Source organism: Vidua macroura, chromosome 19 (assembly GCF_024509145.1).
Source record: "Vidua macroura isolate BioBank_ID:100142 chromosome 19, ASM2450914v1, whole genome shotgun sequence".
Taxonomy (NCBI): Eukaryota; Metazoa; Chordata; class Aves; order Passeriformes; family Viduidae; genus Vidua; species Vidua macroura.
This window is the reverse complement of record NC_071589.1, coordinates 9,142,513-9,164,480: the sequence shown is the minus strand read 5'-3', so window position 1 is coordinate 9,164,480 and position 21,968 is coordinate 9,142,513. Positions and strand designations below refer to the sequence as shown.

At 40.8% G+C, this 21,968-nt stretch overlaps 1 protein-coding gene across 1 annotated transcript in view; it reads right to left on the bottom strand.

Moving 5' to 3' along the window:
• Window positions 1-3,055: 3,055 nt before the first annotated feature.
• ANKFN1 (ankyrin repeat and fibronectin type III domain containing 1) overlaps window positions 3,056-21,968 on the bottom strand; it is a 60,014-nt gene continuing 41,101 nt past the window's right edge. The window contains exons 11-17 of the mRNA XM_053994818.1: window positions 18,657-18,872; window positions 16,421-16,587; window positions 14,864-15,014; window positions 12,902-13,070; window positions 9,331-9,497; window positions 6,032-6,251; window positions 3,056-3,852 (exon numbers count right to left, since the gene is read on the bottom strand). Of these exons, the coding sequence (XP_053850793.1) occupies window positions 3,056-3,852; window positions 6,032-6,251; window positions 9,331-9,497; window positions 12,902-13,070; window positions 14,864-15,014; window positions 16,421-16,587; window positions 18,657-18,872 (1,887 nt within the window). The remainder of the gene's footprint in view (window positions 3,853-6,031; window positions 6,252-9,330; window positions 9,498-12,901; window positions 13,071-14,863; window positions 15,015-16,420; window positions 16,588-18,656; window positions 18,873-21,968) is intronic.

Here is a 21,968-nt window from a genome sequence, read left to right as displayed (position 1 = left end):
AGTGGGCACAGGCTCCTTTGAATGATCTGTCTGCTGGCCACTGGAGCTGGTGTGGTGCAGGCTCTGAGCTGTGGCACTGCCCAGCTCTGTGCAAGAATTCTTGGAGGGGCACTCGAGCTCAGCTTGGAGAAAAGGTTCATTCCCAGTAATTAAATGTCTGGATTCCTAATTTTAATTTGATTCTGGACTGTGAGCCTTTACTCAGCTCTACTCAGAAGAGTCATTGATGGAGTCACTCTATGGAGTGGGGCTAACAGTGCTGTGCTGTGCATTTTCCAGGATTCTTTTCAATTATTGAAGTTGCTTGTGAAATGTGTGTGTGATGTTCCTAAGAGAACTGCAGAAGAATTGTTATTTGTATTATGGCAATACTTGAAAGGCACTGCTTTCTACTATTTATTTGTCTCTGAGTGTTCACTACTATTCTTTTGAGGAGACCCAAAATAGGTAGGGATAGCAATTTTGAACAAAGAACATGTATTTTTACCTATAGATAAGTCAGTGCTTTATAGCCAGAAGTATTTAAACCCAGAACTATCAATTAGTACTTTGACTATTAAAGTTTGTGGAAGAACCTCAGTCTGGAGGCAGTAGATCAAGGAAGCACATCCCATTGGCCATCACCTAAACACTACTTCCACAGCAAGGTTAAAATTAGGACAGGATAGATTTTGGCTAGTATTTGCAACCCCAGAGTCAAATTTCATCTCAGTACAGAAGATTATGATGAAGTCAAGGCCTTCCTACAAGTAGAGAATTCAGTCCTTTATTAACTACTTGACTGCTTCTGGAATGGTCCAGCAGCAGAAGCAGACAAGAGATTTTTACATCCTTATCTCACCAGCAGTGTGTGCCTCTCTGCTGGAGATTTTGCTACTTCTTGCCCTCATTGTTTCTGATGAGCCAAAGAAAAATGAGGTGGGTTTCATTTAGGAACATCTTGTCTTATCACTTCCTGCAAAACCATATGGCCTCAGTGTATGGTTATTTTATTCTTTAATAGTTTTATGGCAGTTTTCTTTAGAGGCAAAACAGATTAGGGGAGCCCAGGTGAGCTGCTGGACACCAGAAAACTGTGGTTTATTATTTTGGTTCTGCACAGGAGCATTACATTGTTTCTCCCTGGTGAAAAGCCTTCTGCTAATAAACAGAATCTAAAGCCTTCTGCTAATAAACAGAATCTAACCAGCTGTGAGTGCCCTCAGTGACAGTCAGACATCTCTGCTTGTCTCTGTGGTGAGTCAGGCATTCCCCATCCCCAGTTCCATACAATGTGTGCCCTTCTAGCTGCAAATGGGCACTGACACTGCTGCTCCCCCTGCATCTTCTCACCCACAGGAATTTTCAGTGTGGGTCTCATCCAAACTCTGTGGGAGTGAATGGAAGTCTTTCCATCCTCACTTTGGATCAGGTAATGAATGAGTACTTTTGGTGCAAAAAGTTAACTTCCTGCTCCCAAAAAGAGACGTTACAAATGTAATTGCCTTATAGAAAATTTTTGCCCTTCCTATCACTGCAAAGACTCTTCTTGGTTTCCACATACTGAGCAAGCATAAAATAGTGAATAACATTTATTTTTGAATTTATGGATTGAGTTCGCAGGGATTTTAATAGCACTGGGGTTATGGAAGTGCTATTTTAATAAGGACCACAGATCATGGGCCCAAATCCTTACCTTTACCTCAAGGACTTGTAAACTCAACTATTTAACTCAAATCTCTTTATTGGGGGCCTTAGAATGTATCCACCTGGAGGCTGGAAAACTGAAAGGTAGAAGGCTACACAAACATGGAGTGAGGGAATTTAACCAGCAGGAATGTGGCCTATAAAATTAAACTTCAAGAACTGTTTAAGAAAATTAAAGCTTGTGCAACAGCTGGGGTTTCTCTACACATTAGTTCATTTCTTAGTAACTCCAGTGTTACGGTTCTTATTAATATAGATTTCATTTTTGAGATCATCTTCTGTAGTACTTATTGTGGTTGCAAGGGACAAAATCCTGACACACTGTAATTTGCTTGTACACAATACAGTAAGATCCCAAGCTCCTTATCACATTAGTGTTTATTTGGGGCCCAAAGAAGAAAAATCTTACACTCAAACTGCACCCCAAATTTCCCTAATCTGAATTGCCAGAATATCCCAGCTTCAAACATAGTGATCAAATACCCCTGGAGTTTATGGCGAATATTCAGGAATAAAACAGAAGGATGTGTGAAAAATGGATGTGTGAGAGTGATGCCAGCACAACAAAATGTGCTTTTGTTTTGTGGGGAGAAGAAAAGAAAAACTTTGCTTCAATCTCATATTATTTGTCTAGAACCTGGCCTCATTCTGCCTGTTCTTGACCTCAAAGGTTCATCTCCTGAGCTTTTAAAATAACTTGCTACTTAAATAATTTGAAATTTAAGCTCCTGAAAAAACAATTGTGATAATTATGTCAGGGTCTGACAGCATTCAGAGATGGTGTTGATTACATTTTCTAGATCTTGAAAGAATTTTGATTTCTTTAGGTGGCTAGAAACCCTGGGTTATTGTGTTACTAGACCAGTTAGTATTTCAGCTATATCCAACCTAAAATCATTCAAGAAAAGCTGAAAAGTAGAAAAAATTGCAGGAGGTGGTGGGAAACAGGTTAATAGACTTTTAGAACACAGTCCTAACATAAGGACACCAAGGATGTTACAACTTCTGATAACTTGCAGGCAGAACCACTCATGCTTAAAATTTTGCATGCTCAGAGAAACATGGACATGAAGAGACCTGCAAAACCTGATTACTCAATTGCACATTGTTATATGGTGACCGTTATGACTCTACCTGCAAACCTGCAGATGTCAGTAATCATAATGCTCACTTCATGACAGATGATACCTCTGTGAGACCAGAAATCTGGTGATGAAGTCAAAAGATTAAGATTCTTTAGAGTGGCACAAATTGCCATTTCAGGAGCTGGATTTTTACCAGTGGTTTTGAAAATATGGCCTTTATGATCACAATGCTCATATCTCATGTAGAGTGATGGGAAGCAGTGAAGCAGTGCAGGATTCTGGGGTTAAAGAGTGCTGCTGAAAACTTCTGGGACAGCAGAACCTGACTGCTCCTCTGGCCCCGTGATCTGTTGCATAGCATTGTGCACATCCGTGTGTTCTACAGACTCCGTGCTCATTGCCCAGGACTCACCCTCTTCATCCAGAAATGTTGTTTCATAAGGCTGCACATGTATCCTATGGACATCCTGCCTTGCTTCCTCATACTTGCCTTTCCCATCCTCTGGAAGGCTGGATGCATGAGGTACGAAAGTGCTCCGAGACCCATCGAGGGCAATCGTCACCTGCTCGCTGGAGGTAGGTTCTTGAGACAAATCTGGAGATCTCATGAGATGCTGGGTGTAGATACCTTCTGACAGAGATCCCGCCTGAGTCTCGCTGTGCACGCGCAGCCAGCGGTGCTGCCGGCTGAAGTAGTTGTAATGCTGGTATTTCCCCAACTTTTTTTTCCCTAAAAAGCCCAATGGCTGCTTGGAGCTGGAGGACTTGTCCGTGCTTTTCGGTGTAAGCCCTGACATTGTCAGACTGCTCATCTGCTCTGTGCAACATTCAGCACTGGTGTCCAATGCACCACACTCTGTCAGGCCTTCCCTCAGCGCCAGGCAGGGCTTCATGTCGTGGGCTTGGAGCACGTTGGGTGCACTGCCACCCAGGCCGCTGCCAGCCTGCTGGGAGATGTCCTGGGACGAGGAGTAAATCAGGTCTAATTCCCTTGGGCTCAAGGCATCGCTGGAGTCGTAGTCGCTGTCGGTTGGGAGGAACACCTCGGAGCAGCCTTCTTCATCTGAGCAGGGCTGGGAGTCTGCAAGGAGGACTGGTTAACACTCACAAGACAAGCTCAGCAGAGACATGGCTTAATTGTCATTTATGTGTTTTTTGTCCTAATTTTAAATCTCCAGTGCTGGAAATGTATGTGTGTTTCCTCTGTGAAATTGCCACAGGCCGAGGTGACAGCAAAGGCAGTCAGGGAGGATTTGTCAGGGAGGAGCCACAGATATGTTAGACAGGTGGTGGCAGAATTAGGAAAATCAGAAAGAATTAATTTATTAGGTTAAAGACGGGAAAAAAATTGAATTTTAATTGGGATTAAGTTCTGAGAGGATCTGTTTTCTTTTATCTTGCTTTCACTAAGTTTTATAGACATGGAGATTTGTGAGAGAGAAAATCTCTAATCCAGGTTCTGTTTTTATTAAAGTTGTCAGTTAAGTTACTCTAGATTTATATCTCTGTAACGGTGAGCAGTGTGCAACTATAAGAGTGGAAAGAGGCTCAAGGCACAACATGGAGGTTGATAAATAAAAACTGCCCTTTTTGTCATCAGGTGCATTGTGTGTTCAAATCCAAAACAGACACACAGAATTGAAATGCGAATTTGTGGACCAAATCTCACACTGGCACTGAAATTGCTGCTGTCTTTTGGCTTCAGAAGGATCAATAAGATAATGTATAGTGGCATGTGTGATAGAATAGATTGATGCTCCATTGCCCTGAATAGTTTATCTTAAATTCCAGGAATTAAACATGGATTTTATACAGTGCTGACTGTTCACTTGGAGCTTGTGTAAATTGCCACAGAGCCCAGTACTAATGAATCCAGGGTGTGCAGGACAAGATAAAACTGCAGTTAGCACTGTACCAGAGCCAAAGATTATTCGGTATTCATGGTCTGGAATACAGGGGAAAAACAGCTCAGGGAGGGGTGCTGAGAAGGAACACCACTATATAATGGAGTAAAGCAGAGCACCAGCCTCTTCGGGTTTCTTTTCTTTTAACCTCATGAAATCTAATCAGAAGAGATTTATTAATTTTCCTTAACTGTATAAAACTGCCAATTTGAAAAACCCCCAAATTATTATTACTGTAATGGTCATGGCAGTTGTTTAATGCAGCATCTGTAGCTTTTGTTTCTTATTGTTTCATTTACTTGTTGCTTAAAGACAGCTCTGCAGAATGATGGTTTATTTTTTCCTCCAAAGTCCTTATTCCGTTAGCAAAATGGGTGTTGCCGTTTCATTTGCTTCATCTTTATTTTCTGTGATCCATTTCTTTCATCAGTTTAATTTTCTGGCTATGCAGTGAAGTAATAATGGTCAGTGAGGTGGGTACTTATTTGTGTAATTTGTCTAATTCAAAATGCTTCTCTAAAACACTGAAAACTCTGAGAGGTGTGTGAAAATAGCAGTTAATTGGACTATTGGCACTAAATTTTGCTCTATTGAAACAAAGCAAGAGGGGCATGAGAAATAATTGCTGCAAAACAGAGGAACACTGAAAGCCTGGAAAGAAAATGGCTGTAATACCTGAGAAATAGAAGATGGCAAATGAAAACTGTGGAAAAATTTGAGTTAGATTCTATCAAATTAATGAAAACTGTGGGGAAGAATAATAGATACATGAGTGATGAGAATGGGTCAATAGCTTTCGCTAACAACTCATGTCTCATCAGTCTAGCAAAACTCTGAATGTGTGCACAGTTAATACAAAGCCATCGTCAGAGCTCTGAAGAGCTTTTGATAATGTTCTTTACCATAGGCTCTGCAGCTGTAATTGGGACAAAAAGAAAGCTCCCTCCATATAAAAGAGCAGATTGTTGGTGTAGGCAAAAAATGAAGCAGTCAGCTTTCACCATGGATGGGTTTTACTGGAAATCTGGACATTGTGGAGAAGCCAGTGATAGCACTTGTCCCTTCCAACCTGTTCATTAAATGATCTGGAACAGTTAGGTGACAAAGTTGGCTGCTGATGAGCAGTTATTCTGAGTAGCTGAAACTAAGAAGTGATTCTAAAGATTATAGAAGGATCTTAGTATACTGAGTGATGATGGTAAAATGATTGTTAAAATAATGATTGGTAAAGTGATTGTTAAAATACCTTGACAGGTACGGGAAAAATTTACTCCTTTTATGAAAAGACATACAAGAACTGGTATAATTAAAAATGAGTTCAAAGAGTGCTTGGTGAACAAAGAAAAGTTCTCTTACCACTCACAGCTTTTCTCCTCTGGATTCTAGGCTCAGGAGAGGGGGGAGGTGAAGGAAGACAATCTAGATGTGAAGAGGTGGAGCTCATTTTCTTTTGAAAGTGTTCTTCTGAAAGATCCACAAGCTTCCTTATGGGCAGGCCTGCTGCTGGCTGCTTGTATCTTGCATACTGTAGTGCTTCTGTGATCCATCTCATGTCCCTCCAGATCTCATCAATTTGCTGTGAAGAGAACAATAGTGACAAAATACAGTTAACTATGAGTATTAATTCTGCTTAAGTATGTACTTTTTCAAGTGCCCAAGTAAGTCTGTAGTCACTGCCAAGAGAGAGCAGCATGATCCCCCAAAAGAACATTCAGATTGAGGAGGTCTGAAATTATTTTGGTTGAGAGGTACCTCAATTAAGAATGTGTATTTTTAGGAGGGGTGAATCCAGACCTAAAGTTTGACCTGGAAAGAAAATGAAAATTGTATTTTGATGGAGTAAAAATTTGATCAGTTTGTAGCACACCTGGAAGTTGCTTTGATTCTGTACTGGAATACAAGTGAGACTTTTATGAGACTTATGTGCAGATACATAAATGGAGGGCAGAAGCACAGCTATGAGCCAAACTGCAGTTTCTCCCTTACCATTTTAGTCTGCATACATTTTAAAAGTATAAATCTACACAAAAGCAGTTCTAAGACATGCCTTTTGATGGCAATAAGAGACAAGTGTCTAAACCAATAGCAGGATGTAGGTTTAAGTATCTCTGCAGAGAAGAAAGATGCTGTTTAATGTGGGTCTGAAGAGTGTTTTGATAATGGAACACTTTCAACATTTTTAACATCGTCTTCAAGACATTCAAGATCTTTGATGGCTGAGCAAATGTTGCAACCATCAAATGACAGTAGCTGTGAGTAAATACCCTCCTGCTGCAGTGTCCTTTCCAGAATATGCCTTGTACTTTTCCTTCAGAAGGTTCTGAATCTCAAGTGAGCCTTCCTATTAATATTGCAGTATTTGAGGGAAGCTGATTTGCAGTTACACAAGCTACATTCTGCAAGAATGCAGTGAGAGTCCTGGGTCAGTCCTGGGTCAGGAGAGGCAAAAGTGAGGGGTACTCTGTGCAGTGACAATTGTCTGCTAGGGGGGTGCCAGAGGGATCAGGGAGTGCCAGAGGGGTCAGAGAGCCTGCAGACTGATATTTGAAGATGACTTCGTTTAGCTGGAGATACTTCACAAAATGCATATTTGAAGTGTGATATTTACTCCCAAGGGATACTGTAGATGTTGGAGTTGCTGGGGTAGCTCCTGATGAGCTGTGTTGGAGGCAGGATAGCTGGGCAGCTGGATCTTGGTTTTGACCTAGTATGGCCATTTTTATGTAAAGGTGAAATACCGACTCCAATGATGTCAGTGCAAGTCTGGCCACTGAGTTAATTTGAGCTAAGAATATACATCAATAAGAATAGCAAATGGTTCAGAGATTAATTCATAATCCTGCATAATTTCAAGACTTCAGTGTAGCTCCATGAAGAGAATTCCAGTTAGCAAACATCTCACCTATTTGATTTTAGAGATTTTATACATCCTTTCTGTGATCCTCCCTCAACCCCAAACAAGAACCATCCTTCATGCAGTTTATTAAAATGCAAATCCTGTTGGTTTTCCCCCTGGTGCTGTTCTGCAGGACATTGTAATGAACAGTGGTTCTTTTGCAATTTAGGAACATTTGAAGCATTACATGATATAAATTACAGTTTAACTTCAGTTTTAATTTAAGTGTCTGTAGATTTCTTTCCTTTCTCTGTAACATTCTGGTTGGGGTACTCCAAGTACCTTACATTCTGGTTGGGGTTTTTTTCAATAATTTTTACTTTTCAGTTGCCCTCTGACTCCTTTTCAGAACTGCATTTATATAGACTCCCTCGGTCTTTACAATGTTTGGTTTGTGTAGTGACTTCAACACTGTCTTAGATCTGGGATCACACAAATGCTCTTGCGGTTTCGTGGTCACCACTGAAGATTGTGGTATGTGGTAGGCAGAGATATTTTTGCCAATAGGTGGAATACATCTGGTTTTCATTTGAGAGGAAACCTGACAAGCCTAATACACTGTCACAATAATTCAGCACAAAACACTGAGGTTTAAAATGTTCTCCCATATTTTCCCAGCATAGATATGTGACTCAAACACTTCGGAGAAGAGGAACACAGAACTGTCTATACAGTACCTGCATGTTAATATAAAAATGCTTGGGTTTGGTGTGAAGGATGAAAATTTTCCAAATTCTCCTACAGACTGCAAGAAAGATAGATTTTCTGAGTGTGAGAATGGGAGGTGTCTGAGAGTGGAAGTACAATGGATCTTCCCTCTCTACCCTGCTGCAGGTTGCCAAAAGCTCCAAGTGGACAAGGCAAAGGGGGTCTGCATGCAGAACAAAAAGAAACAGAAATATTATCCTTTTGTTCATAACTATGGAGGGCCAGACATCTTGTCAATGGGATAAATGGTGTCTTGGCCCCTATTCCAGCAGAAGATATCTTGAATATTAAGAATATAGAGCTGTAAAGTTATTTGCATCTCTCTTGTAGAAAGACAGGTCAACCATGCCCGTAGATATACTCTGCAAAAGTAATGAACTTTATCTATAAATAACCAGTTGTCAAAATCATTTGCAAAAGGACAGGCTTGATTTGGTAGCAGTAGAGGAAAATCAGGATGAAGGACAGCGAATAAGCAAATTGGACGATTATGGTAACACTGGTGATCCTCCTTCACTGGAGGACTGCATGGTGCTGGCCAGGCTCACAGCTGCTTTTGGGGTCAGCTTGACATCTGAAATGCAGAGCTGTGTTCCTGAGTGTGATATCGTTGGTGGAGATTGTCTCCACAACCTAGTCTGAATTTTCATTTCAATTTTTTTTAATTGCCACATTATCGTGGTGAAAAATGTCCCCAGTTCATACAGACAAAGAAAAACTCTTACACAAACGAATGCCCAGACATGGGGTGCTAGCTTACCTCACATTAGATGGGAGGGAGTTTTACAAGCAGACTGACACATTTCTTTATAACAGTCTAGTATAACTGTCATTTGATTTTACCCATAAAAATCCTTCTATAAAAGCAACAACTAAGGAAAGCATGTTCTGGGTTTGAATTTCATAAAAACAGAATTGCACTTTTGATACAACTGCTCTTTTTATGATGTCTGTGAATAATTCTCCATTTAGATTTCAAATTACAGCCCCATGCAATTTTTAAGAAAGCCACCTTAAAATCTCCTTGGAATAGTCAGAAACAGACTATTACCTGTATGTAGTCTATAACTTGCTGGTGTCTTTGTTTGGCTGCAGCGACTTCACTGTCTGAAATTGCTTCCCTCAGGGACTGCTGGGTTTTCAGAGAGTCCAGCTCTATGACAGCAGAAAGGCGGCAATACAGGCTTATAAATTTTTCCTTGTAACAGCAAAAATGAGCTGTGAAAAGACCAAGCGCAAAGGAAAATTGTTACATTCTGGTTATGAAATATGAAATCCTTAGCTTTCAGAACACAAATTTTATTAAATATAGTAACTAACTCTGGATGGGTTTCTTTAAGCTAGAAATGAATAATACAGGCTTCAGTTCTCCTCTCATTTATACTGGATTTACTCTGTATCTTCACTGATTTCAAAAGAGTAATTTCTAATTGCATCCAAGTGAAGGGATAATCAGGTCCTTACTATGCAGCTCCAGAGGCTATCTTGCCCTTTAATCAGAAAGGCTATTTCTGAGGATTTTATAGCTCATAATCTCTTTTATCAAGAAAATAGTGGCATGGATGGAAAATGAAACTCATATTTAATTTTTTTTAATTGAGTATTTCAGAATGAAACAATTAAAAAAATAATTTTGAAGGCTGATAACTTTCTCTTGGGCTATGCTGGCTTAAATCAGGAACTTCAATGTAAATGACTCAGCAGGAAAAGCATTGCACTGATATCACAGTTTGGGGGAAATAATTAAAACTCTTTTAGGTGTTACTACACATCATCCTCTGAACTCTCCTGCAGAAGGGTAACACAGAAAGTTCAGACATGACCTCTTGCTTTGTGTAATTTGACTTTGGAGCAGCACAGAGCTATCCTCTTTACCAGAGGTAACAGAAACAGAATAGCTACAGTGCCATGGAGCTTTGCAAATGTTAATTTACCTGGTGTGTTAAAGCTACATTATTCCAGAACCTGCCACTGTTCAGGCAAAACTGAGCAGTTACCTCTCCAAATGGCAGTGCAGACGTACTGAAACTTGCTGAGGGAGAGCAAGTTTTCAGAAATACTTTCCCATTCATTGGTGCTGCAGTAAATGCAAACATACAGCATGATCTTGTTAGAGCAGCGAGTGCCAGTCGGATTTACTGCTGTTGCTCTCCTGGACTGGGCATTTTTCAGGGTGTTCCAGGTGTAAAATGCATATATTCTTCTCATCAAAAATATTTAAAAAAAGAAATGAAAACAGTGTCCTATGTCTACTTATCCCTTACAAACCACATGGTTAGAATAATTGAGAAGAATTTGTTCAGCTGAGATCCAATCACAGAAACATTTTTAGCATTAACAATAAAGGCCTAATCTGAACACAGAAATCTCACAAAAAAGAGTGAAAGAATGAATTCTACCTTCTGGTTTCAGCAATGTCTAGATATTGCAGGGATCCAGTGTGAATAGTGTGTGGTCTTCCAGTACATATGCCATATGTGGTGGACTCTTGAGTGAATTACAGCTGCGGTTTCGGCTCCAGTGCTGAAGTTTCGAGCCTTTGTGGTTTTAAGTCAGACCCTTTAATGTTACTTTAACAAATGTTACTTCAACGTAGTCTTTTGTGGTTATGCAATTATATAGTTGGTAGCCACCAGCTAATGGGGAATGGAAGCTTCTAATATTTGAGATGTGAATCACAGTCACTTTATAGAACATCAGGGATACATATATAATAAGTCATATTGAAATGTCATCTGCCTTTGGCCAGGGGATTGCTTACTTTAAAACATACTCAAAAGTAAAATTAAGCTTTCCATACTGTTTTCTCCACATGAACTGCTTTCCCACTGCAGCAACCGTGCAGAACAGAGAGGGCTGCACCAGGAATGCCTTTTGGGAGATGGCTCTGTTGCACGTTTGTGGTACCACAGCATCCCGTGCAGGCTCTTTTGATTTGTCAGACCCATGCAGGCTGTGTCCCTGAAATGAGAGGCACTCCTGCCCCTGGCCTGTGTTCCACCTAATGAGAATCAAATAGTCTGCACAACCTCTAGTGAGGAGATTAATTGCATCAGAGATTAATATGCTCTGTGCATTAACTTGCATAGCAAGGCAGCAGGCCCCTCTCACCAGGAGAAATGGTGTGCTCCATACTCAGAGGCCAACAGGCTTCAGGGTGGCACATCAGAAGATAAAAATCTGGCTTTAGGGCACTGCAGCCATGGCCATGTGACCCAAAGCACTGAGCTAACTCTTACATTAGCTTTCCTTTGAAGGGGTAACTTTTTCCTTGGCAGACTACACCATGTATTGTGTGGCTGTTCCACTCATAATTGTATGGCAGCTCAGCTGGCATCTGTCCTCCCAGAGGCAGCAGAAACCCCCAGAGCTGTCACAGCACCACAGTGTGCTGTGGCTGATGTGGCATAAATCCAGTGCTGTATCCCTGCCTGATCCAAATGAGATTTGTGTTGCTGGGTGATGGTAGGTCATGGATGAGTTGTGACTGCAGAAACACAGGCAAGGCAAGACACTCCACTATGTAATCTCCTACATAAATGATTTGAGCAGCACTTGGCACTGATACACAGGAGATAGGGAGGTAATGGTGCCACAACATCTGAGAGGGACATCACTAGGGACACAGTTGCCACTAAGGCCTTTCCTGCAGTGGCTCCTGGTGTACTGACTCGATCAGTTTTCGCACATATCTTTCTCTCTTCTTGAAGGCAGAGGAAAGAAAGATCCCCAGTTTTACAGGACAGAAGGAAACGGAGCAGACTGATGCGTAAGACTCAGCAGCCCCAGCATTTTAATATTCTTTCTAAAAAGAACTATTAAGTCTTTATGAGTTGTTTTTATGTGGAACCTTTTCTTTTCTCTGTGGACCAAAGAAGAAGGAATGAGAAATAGAGGACCTTGAAGCTAAAGCATCTTATGCCTTCGGTGAAACAGCTGGAAAACTCTGTTTTGGGGAATTCTTGCCCAGTCAGCAGTGCAGTGGAAGAAGAGAGCTGAATCTGCTACAGCACAAGATGTGCTCTCCAAAGAAAGAGATCCTAGTCCAATGCTTTGGCATTTTTCACAACAGGCTTTTGCTGCACCACAGCAATAGGACAGTCTCCTGCATTTTTCAGGTATCCAAGGGAAAAAGATGCCCCTCACATGGGAAAATCTGTTCAGACCTTTCACAAAGCTGTGAAGGAGTCAGACCTTGAGTAGGACCATCTGTAATCAGGATCTGCATAAATCCCCATTACAGAACCAGCAATTATCCTTGTGACAACTTAGAGAGATGTTTTTTTTCATCTCCTGTCACACTCTAGCCTTGCTGTGTCATGTGCAATTTCTCTTGGTTCTGTGTTTTAAAGAACATCATCCTGCAAAGAAGCTTACAGACACATAGTGGATAACTGTGGGCCTTGCTCTCTGCTTTGCATTTCAATAACGATGGTTACAGTGCATGCTTTAACCGCCCTGCTCCCTCTGTAACTTGTACACCGTTATAGGGAGTGTTGTTGCCAAAGCCATCATGTGATTTATTGACTCTCCACTGGGACAAGGGGGAAAACAGATACAACTTTGTGATTTTATTATAAGGAGACTGGGTTAATATTTCTAGGTGAAGCAAGCTACTATACCAAGTTCAAACATCTGAAGAGGGAGGTTAAGAAATCCTGAGTGTGGGGTGTAAGGATTATTCTGTCCTGGGGCAGTGCAGACGTCGTCTGAGGCGGGGAGCAGGAGAAGAAAGGAGACATTGTGACCCAGTTCCAACACCTCCTGTGTGTACAGACGGAAGTGCTTAGCCTGTACAGGGACACGCGCGGGGGAAGGAATAGGAGAGAATTACAACATGGCACTTATATAAACAACACCCCAAATGATATAAAACATTAAAGAAAATTTGCACAACATCAAGCTTGGAATTTTTATAAAACGTAAATATTTGGGGCGGGGGGGGGGGGCGGTGGTGGCTAAATGTGGGTTCATGTCACTACATAAAATAAAGATTTAAAGCTGCAATGTTCCACATTAAAACAACACACACAGGCACAACCCCCCTGAAAACAACATTTATGTTTCTTATTAGGCAGAAAATGATCACATGCCATGTGCTTTTCAAGATTATGATTGCATAATTATGTGAAAACATGAAAATGGATTCAATTAAAAACCTTTAAGATTCAATTTAGGGTTGGTTAAAAGAAATATGCAGCTCTCCCTCAACACAGCACTGAAAAGGTTTAACAAGTGCTGCAGCAAGAGAAAATGGCCCAGGCAGAAGTGGCCTGAGGCTGCTCAGAGCTGCTGTGTGCAGCATTGCCTTCTGCCCTGGCTGTGCCCCAGTGCCACTGTCCCTGCTCCTGGTTACGACAAAAATAATAAAAATACATAAATAAATCCATGGAATTAAAAATGCAATTCATTAACATAAAAGTTTGGTGCTGAGCCATGAGACCATTTGTATCTGTGTTTAACTGCAAGGTCATGTTGATGTCTATCTCTCAGGCACAATGGATGAGCTCAGATGTTTGGCTGAGCTGCAGCCTCAGGAACATACTGCACAGTGATTTCAATATTTTAGTCCCTAAGTCTGTAAGAAAAAAAAAAGTTGCACAAAAGATATAGCCTCCAAGCAAATGCAGTAACATGGAGACCTGTACAGAGCCCTATTGAATTAGAGTGACTGACCACAAGGCAGCACACCATCTGTCTTAATTTTGGATTTACTTGAGTCTTACTTGGCTCTTCCCTGGCTAGAAGGTGAAGCACTGATTGATTCCTTTTTAAAAGCAAAGCCTAAACCTTTCAAAATCAAGAAATGTAGAACCAGATTAATTTATTTTAAGACCACATCTTTCTAGCTGGACAAACATATCTTGAAGTGAATATAAACATGATTTACTTCTACTTTAAGACCTCTTTACCTTTGCAGACCAAAATAAAATGGAATTCATGTAAACAAGAAACAAACTTCTTAGCTTATTTTTTGATGGATCTTTCACATCATAGATTATTCTCCCTGACTTTATTTATTCACATATGCATTTCTTGTACCTAAATGTAAAGCCAGAAGCCAGACACCTCTCCTCACCCACAGAAATCTGGAGGTCTGGGACTTTGTGTTTTAGAAGGGATACATTCATCTGCGTGCAAAAGAACAGCAAAATGCTGTGTCTTTAGTAGGCCTTTCCTACAGCCTCACTCGAAGCCTCCCAGAAAACAGTCACTTGCTGTGTTTGTCTGCAAAAATGCCTCTTTTTGTTTGTCAGCCTCGTAAAGGTGCTCAAAACTACTATTTTCATGCAAAAGTTCTTCTTTGGACCTGCCTGAAGTTGCACAAATAAGCTAAAAGATGAAAAAAATAACAGGCAGTTGAATTTTGCCTCTTAATCCTTGAATGTTCACATGTCCAGGACAAGAACTGTTTTACTGAAGATGTTCCCCCTTAGAATAATGGAATACAAAACTTCTCTGCTTTGCTTTTCTTGCAACACTGACAGTGAATCCCTACTTTTCAGTGACACAGTTTGTAGCTTTTCATTGCATTCTTAAGAATGGGGTTTTAAAAAGGTGATAAATCCCACAAAGGCAAATACCTGATGCAGAGGTAGATTGATCTGTTTGAGGAGAGCTTTCACTGCTGTCTGGAGCTCATACAAGAACAATTGAGTAGGGCAGTCTGAAGTATGATCCATACTTTCCACGGATTCTGAGCCAGAAAGTGTTTGGATCCATTCCCACTCATCTCTGTATGTTGAGTCAAGTTAAAATTAGAAATATAACAACAGTTCAATGCACAAGCAGGAATTCAGTGCATGTGCATTTGGGATCTGTTGATAGTTTAATCCTCATATACCAAAACATTCTAAACTTGTGCAATCTTGATTGAGCTTTGAAAAGCTTTATTTTTCTAGCACATGTACATCAGGCTGAACATTCCTCTGGAAGTCCAACTGCCTTTGAAATATTTCAGTAAGGCTTCTCATTTCAGGTTTTCTCTTTCACATTCTTCATTCCCTATCTACCACAATATTTTAAAAAACATGCATTTGAAATTGCTACAATTAGCAGGAAGTTTGATCTCTGTGCAGGACTAGCTTCTACTGACTGCAGCCAAAGAACTTCCTGCTTTCCTCCATGTGTCTCTATCTGAGACCTGATAAACATGGGAATGATAGTTCTGGATCCAATCCCTAATTCACCCTGCCCAGTATTCAGTCTTGAATAGCAGCCAGCATCAAACATTAAAAGAAAAATGTACAGGAAACCCCACTACAAGACAAGTAATAGTTGTGGTATAATCTGTTCCTAAATAAAGATCCGATCTTAAACTTGGAGAGTCAGGGATTGCTATAAACTCTGAAGCCTTAGCCTTTATATTCCTTCCAACACTGTTGTTAGTATTCACTACTACATTCTGGATATCCTTGTTGTCTATGTACATATCCAGTTCTTTTTTCCTCATGCAAAATTCTCAGCTGACTGCTGAAATGAAACAGGATTAAAAAGCTCCAGAAAATGGTCAATAAAATGTGTTTCCCACTAGGCAAGGACCAGGCAGTACAAACAGGGCCCTTGCCAATGGATAAGGGAAGCAGTGGACAAGGGGAAAATGGCTTTCCCAGAGCACAGAAGTTTGCTGGCTAGTTGCATTTATAAATATGGTTTTCAATTGCTGTGTGTTTGCTGTGGTTTAGAGTGAAAAAAACAGACAGCGCACAAGAGAATAAACAGAAAAATTCCCCACATCAACACCCATAGTCAGTGAAAATCCACGGAAAGGGTGGCACTGAATCCACTGAAGGCTGAGTCAGGGCTGCAGGCTACAATCTTCTGAACATTGCCCCTGTGCAGAACTTGAATAACCATGGAATACCATCCTTAGAAACCAATGGGCCCCTATCCATGTATTCTAGATAGGTCTTCAGACAGCTGGGAAAACTCAGGTGCACCTGTTTAGCTCAGCAGGGCTCTCTGGGATGGCAAACACTGGAGCCAAACCCTTCTGCCACACACCAGAGCCAAACCATGCTGCCACCTACAATTTTGCAATGGAAGAATTGCCTTGGCATTAACATTAGATCAATTGTTCCAAACTTAAAACAACTGTTCTCTCTCTCTCTGTGTATAAGTATATCTATACATTCACTTACTTGGAGACATTGCTGTTGTCTCGGATTTTAACGTGACACAGGACATTGGGCAGCTTCTGCAACACAAGCACTTTGATCTGATCCACAGAGCTGCAGAGTTTAAGGTAACCCAGATACAAGCCGGGAGGGAGGCGCTGCTGACTTCGTTTGTGATAGGAAAGTATGTCCTGTTTTAAGGGAAACAGTCCTACATAAAAATCTCATATGTTTTTCCACATAAGCAGAAGAGTTTGGGAGCAAAAAGCAACAGATGTTTTTACAGCCGTCATTCCCAATTCAAAAAGCATTTAAGCACATGCTTAAGCATATGAATAATCTCTGGTAGTTTGGGTACACTTGGACAACTTCTCACTTAAAGCCATACACAGGATCTCCAAGGTCTCTGTGTCATGCAGGAATTGGCTCTGACAACCTGAGGTTTCAATCTTCTGCAACTGTGGTGTTTAAACTGGCTTAAATAACCCCCACGTCTGCCTCTCGTCTGATCATTTCAGTGGTGAGCCGGGTCAGGGAACTGATTCCTCTGAAAAACAACTTGGGAAAAGGAGCAGTTGTTTTTCAGCTGAGCAGTTCCCTGGTTCAGGTTTGGTTCGTGACTACACAGAGGGAGCAGAGCAGCACTGGGGAAGAACTGGGAGAGAGGGGTTGCAGGAGCCAGGACTGTCCCCAAGGAGATCCCAGCCCACATCTCTCCAAAAACTGCTCTGTATCACCTGCTGTCAACAGGAAGATCTCTGTCAGCCTGGGGGTTGGTAGTTTGCAAAACTGAACAAGTGGCAGCATTTTCTGAACAAATATCTTTATCAACAAATAGAGCTTAGAAGAAATTAGTATTGATGGTGAATTTGCTGAGGCCAGGAGACCTTTTTAGGCTATGTATAGCAGTTCTCCAAAACTACCTGAAAAATGATGTCTGCTGCCATCCATCCTGAGAAATGTGTGCTTCTGCAGTGGGTGAGGATTAAGACACCTGGCCCTATGCCTTTACTCTTGGAACCATCAAATTATCTGCCAGTGCTATGCTTGGCTCTGACCAGTGCAATTAGACCCTCATTTTCACAAGCACTTCATGAACAAAATACCCACTCGATGATTAAACAAGTAATAGAAGAAAGGGTGGGCATTAGATAGGAATGTGTAAACCATTAGGGGAACATTTTTTCCACTAGGATCTCTGTGGAAATCTGATCAGGACTGTAGTTTGCTTTTCCTAATATAAAACTTTTGCCCAGATTGACAATTTTCTGCACCTTTAACACATTGTAATATATTAAATCTAGCATAGATCAGGTAAGTTTTATTGTCTTTTGGAAATTTTTTAACATTCCTAAAACCTGGTAACATATATTTTGATTGCCTGACACTTCCCGGTATGAAAAGCAGAGTCTGTGCCTGAGAAAATGCTCTAATTCAAAAATTAAGCACAGCAGCCAGCATCTCAGGGACAATGCTAAAGAAGGGACTAAGACAATGATTTGGCTTGTATTTTGGGTAACTGTGCAACAGTTTTGGGGAGATTGGCTGCTGTTACCTACAGAAAACATGTATTAATCTTAATATGAACTGTCTCTGTTTAGTATGTGTTCAGAGATAATTCTTGAAGGGCTGAACCCTCACGGCTCTCAGGGATGGTAACTGAGCTGAGTGTGCCAAGCAGCTTCTCAGATCAATCCTTACCTTGGCATTTTTCTAATTGCAAGTCTAGGAGCATGTGATGCAGAAATTAAAGGAGGGTTATGGTCAGTAAAGGATTCCTTAGCAGCTATACCAGGCTCCAAGGAACCCTGAACCCCACAGAACAAGCTTATTAACTAGAACAGTAAAGTTTAAAACCTAGATTTATTTTTCAAGGTTGGATGGAAAAATCTTACAGAGTGTAGAAATTCTAAGTGTCTGTATAGGTGCTTAAGAACATCCCAGAGAACTTTAAAGCTTTTTTATATCCGTTGCTACAAAATTCCATAGCCTGGTTTCCCAAAATTGATAGAAACTACTATTCTCTGCTAGGACTTTGAAGTAATTTCTTCAGAATCTCATGGATAGTTTGCATATGAAGGATCTGATCCCAGATCCACTGGAAGTAATATAAGTCTTTGCTCTCAATGGGAGCCTTGCCATTAATTTTATTGGGCACTGGACTAAGGCCTAAAATTCTACAAGACGCTTCCAAAAATCAGGGCTCTGGCACAGGCTTTACAAAAGCAAATAACACAGAGTAAGAGAAGCAAAGCACTACCTGGATTGTTATAAGCAAGATGTCTAATGCTGTTGGCTCCTCTGGAGTTGAAAGGGATTTCCTCTGGCTTTGTAGTTTGGATACCTGCATCCATTTGCCATTAAAAAATGAGTACAGACTCTCCACTTCTCTTACAGTAACTATCAGCACATTGCCATGTCGATCCTTGATTGGCTCATAAAAAACTCTGCCTAAATTGTGAGTTCCCAGCAAATTCTAGAAAACAAATACAAAATGAAAGTTATTTATCACATATCAGGAGAATATAGTTTGAAATGTAACTTTGTGCTCATTGACATCAGTCCTATTGGCTTCACTGAGTATGAGACACATTGTGTTTCTCAAACCCTTGCCTTACAGTCATATCATTTAGTGACAAAAGGAAATGTTTTCCCTTAGGTTGTGTTTGTAGATTGAGTTGTGGATCCTATGAGGCATTTGGTCCAGCAGTGTTTACTCCAATGTGTAATGGAGAACCTCAGAAAGACTATTATGACCCAATGCCTTTGTAAAAGGCAAATTCATTCACCTATTTACTGTAAAGAAATTCACTTATTTGGGCCAAACTTCCTAGTTTTGCCCAGTCATGTAAAGATTAAGGATGCGATTTTTGAAATCACCCGTTGGTGTGCTAGTGATTCCTTTGATTTGAACTTGCTTAAGAGCTGGGTGCTTATCTGAACCTTCCCACAACCAAATGTCAGAAATCATATCAAATTCTTCCTTTTTTCCCAAATCACTCATAACAGACACTTTAAATATTTTTTTGCTATCTTCATTAACTATAATCTCCATTCTCTGTTCTCCATTTAAAAATTATTCTGATTATTTTCAGCAACAAAAGCAAGAGACACTCATGTTTGTGCTGAATGTAAATAATTCTGGAGCTAAACTATGGAGTGTGTTTGTGAAGTACAGGACTTGAAGAGACACGAATCCTTTTACTTCAGATACCAAGAATGTGCTAGACAAAACAGGCAGAAACTCACAAAACTACCAAGGCAAAGCTCTCCGGGAAAATATGTGAGGATTAAAGAAAAGTAATTTTAAAAGACTCCACATAAAATACATATTTTGGTTAAAATCCCTTTCCTCACATAGTAAGGCATCTGCTTATAGGTGCAAACACACTCAATCCAGTGACCAGCCACTGAAGAGATTCCCAGATGTTGTAAAGAAAAATGCATAACATTTAAAATATGCTCATTACTTTGTGATTTTTCAAGAGATCTACAGTAAGCTGGATAGGGAAAAGGGTAGTGTAAAAGGAAAACTTGACTTCACAATGAAGCACATTGTATCTTTGGGGAAGTACTGTACATTAAATTAATGACACTGTAAACTGATAAATTATACAGAAATTAATTATCTGCACTTAGCAGGCAATATATACTTATCAACTTTAGCATTGTTAAATTGTTCATAAACTCTCAGTAGTCAGCAGAGTGCCTGGGTTTGGGCAGTGTAAGTTGTCTCTTTCAGCTTTGTGTATCTCTTTCCAGGGCAGACTGTTGGTGTCTATATAGCCCATTGCCTCTGCCTTTTTTAACTGTTCTGCCTTTTGGGGTTTGTCTCCTTTTCTGACTGGCTCTGGGTGTCTTGAGTGTACATTTTGTGCTAATCCCTGTGTCTCCAGCTGGGGCAGATCCTGGCAGTAGTCCTTAGCCATCTAATTGTCATATTAATCACTGCAGCACGTGAATGTGCCCAGATATAAACAAACAGTTCTTTATTGTCACTATGTTGTGAATGACATTCCAGCACAGGGAATGGGGGACCTACTAATATCAATATGGGACTGATTCATGCCCTAAAAAAGTTTTGTGTCTGCTTAGCTTGTTGCACCATCACTTGTGCTTTGTTTGCTTTAGTTGTCTGGTGGTAACAACAGGCAAAGTTGCAGTCCCTGTTGTCTCTGAGTCTACTGATCCAGTCCCTGAGCAGCTGTGTCATCACTATCTTTTCCATTCTGTCCTAAATTCCTGCAGAATCAGTCTATTAACTGCCTCAATAAAAAGTTTTCAACCATATAAATTTTATTGAGATCCTTCCTCTGGCGGATCCCACTAGGCCACACACCGTTGGCAGCTGGGTGACAATCCCTGTGCTCCTTAAGGACCAAGCAAACAGAACAGGCATTTAGGGCAATAAATTTGGTAAAACTTCAGCAGGGAGTACACCACATGGGCATATTTGCTGTGCCTCTGTGTTTCAAGCTCTGCACTTTGCATCTCTGGTAGCCAATAAAACCATGGTGCCCTGGGGCTGTCGGGTATCTCCCTGGGCAGTTCTTTGTTCCAGGGGATCTGCACAGGGGAGATGGAGCTGAGCTAAATGTGTGCCACCTGAGCTGAGCCAAGCCCAGCTTGTTGGGGGAATATTCAGCAGATATAGTGAAAACTTGCTATAGTGACAGCTCAAAGGACTGACAAGCAGCTGCTGCTTAACACAGGTGGTCCTCCAATAAAGGTGCAGCAGGCTGGCTTTTCGGGGCATGCTGGGGAAATCAGTGCAGACAGGTGTTGCCCAGGAAGGCTGCTCTCCTGCACAGCATGCTCACCAAAAGGTGTAAAACGAACCCCTGTGTATATTGTTAGCAGTAGCCCCACAGTGCGTGCCTCTCCCAGCTGCTGCACACCAGGTCATTGTGCTGACACAGCCCCTGGGGGGACGTGTGGTCAGCACAGTGTCCAGCAATGAGGATCTGCAGTAATGCCAGGAGTGCACCACAGATTTTCTGAGAAGTTTTGGTGACTTCAACAAAAGGTAGAAGAAAGTGAGGCCTGGATATACTTTTTCCATAAGAACCATGCACACAGCTTTTTGAAAATGTATTTTCCCACAAAAGTAACTATTTTAATGAAAGTGTCTGCCTGCCATCTAGAGATTTCACATTGTCGTGAAACCCAACTTAACCCAGCTTCAAAGCTTTACAATAAAGGTACAAATGTTCTGCTGGAGAAAGTGTAATTTCTGTTTGCATAACAAGTAGTGAACTGAGACACAGAAGGATTTAAGTGACCTGTTCAGTAACACTCAGGTTGCATCTGTAGCAGAGGTTGGAATAGAACAGACCTTAAATGCTTCATTAAGAGATTAATAATTAATAATTAATAGGCCTATAAGAAGCTTTTGAGCAGCAAATATCAGGATTATAACTTTGAATTCCCAATCTGCAAACTCATAGGCTTCTCTGCCTGATCATTATTTACTGGTTCATATCTGTTTGTTTCTTCTTCTTCTTTTTTTTTTTTTTTTCTTTATTTTTTTTTTCATTTTCTGTTCTTTCTTCCTATTGTTTCTTTTCTTTGT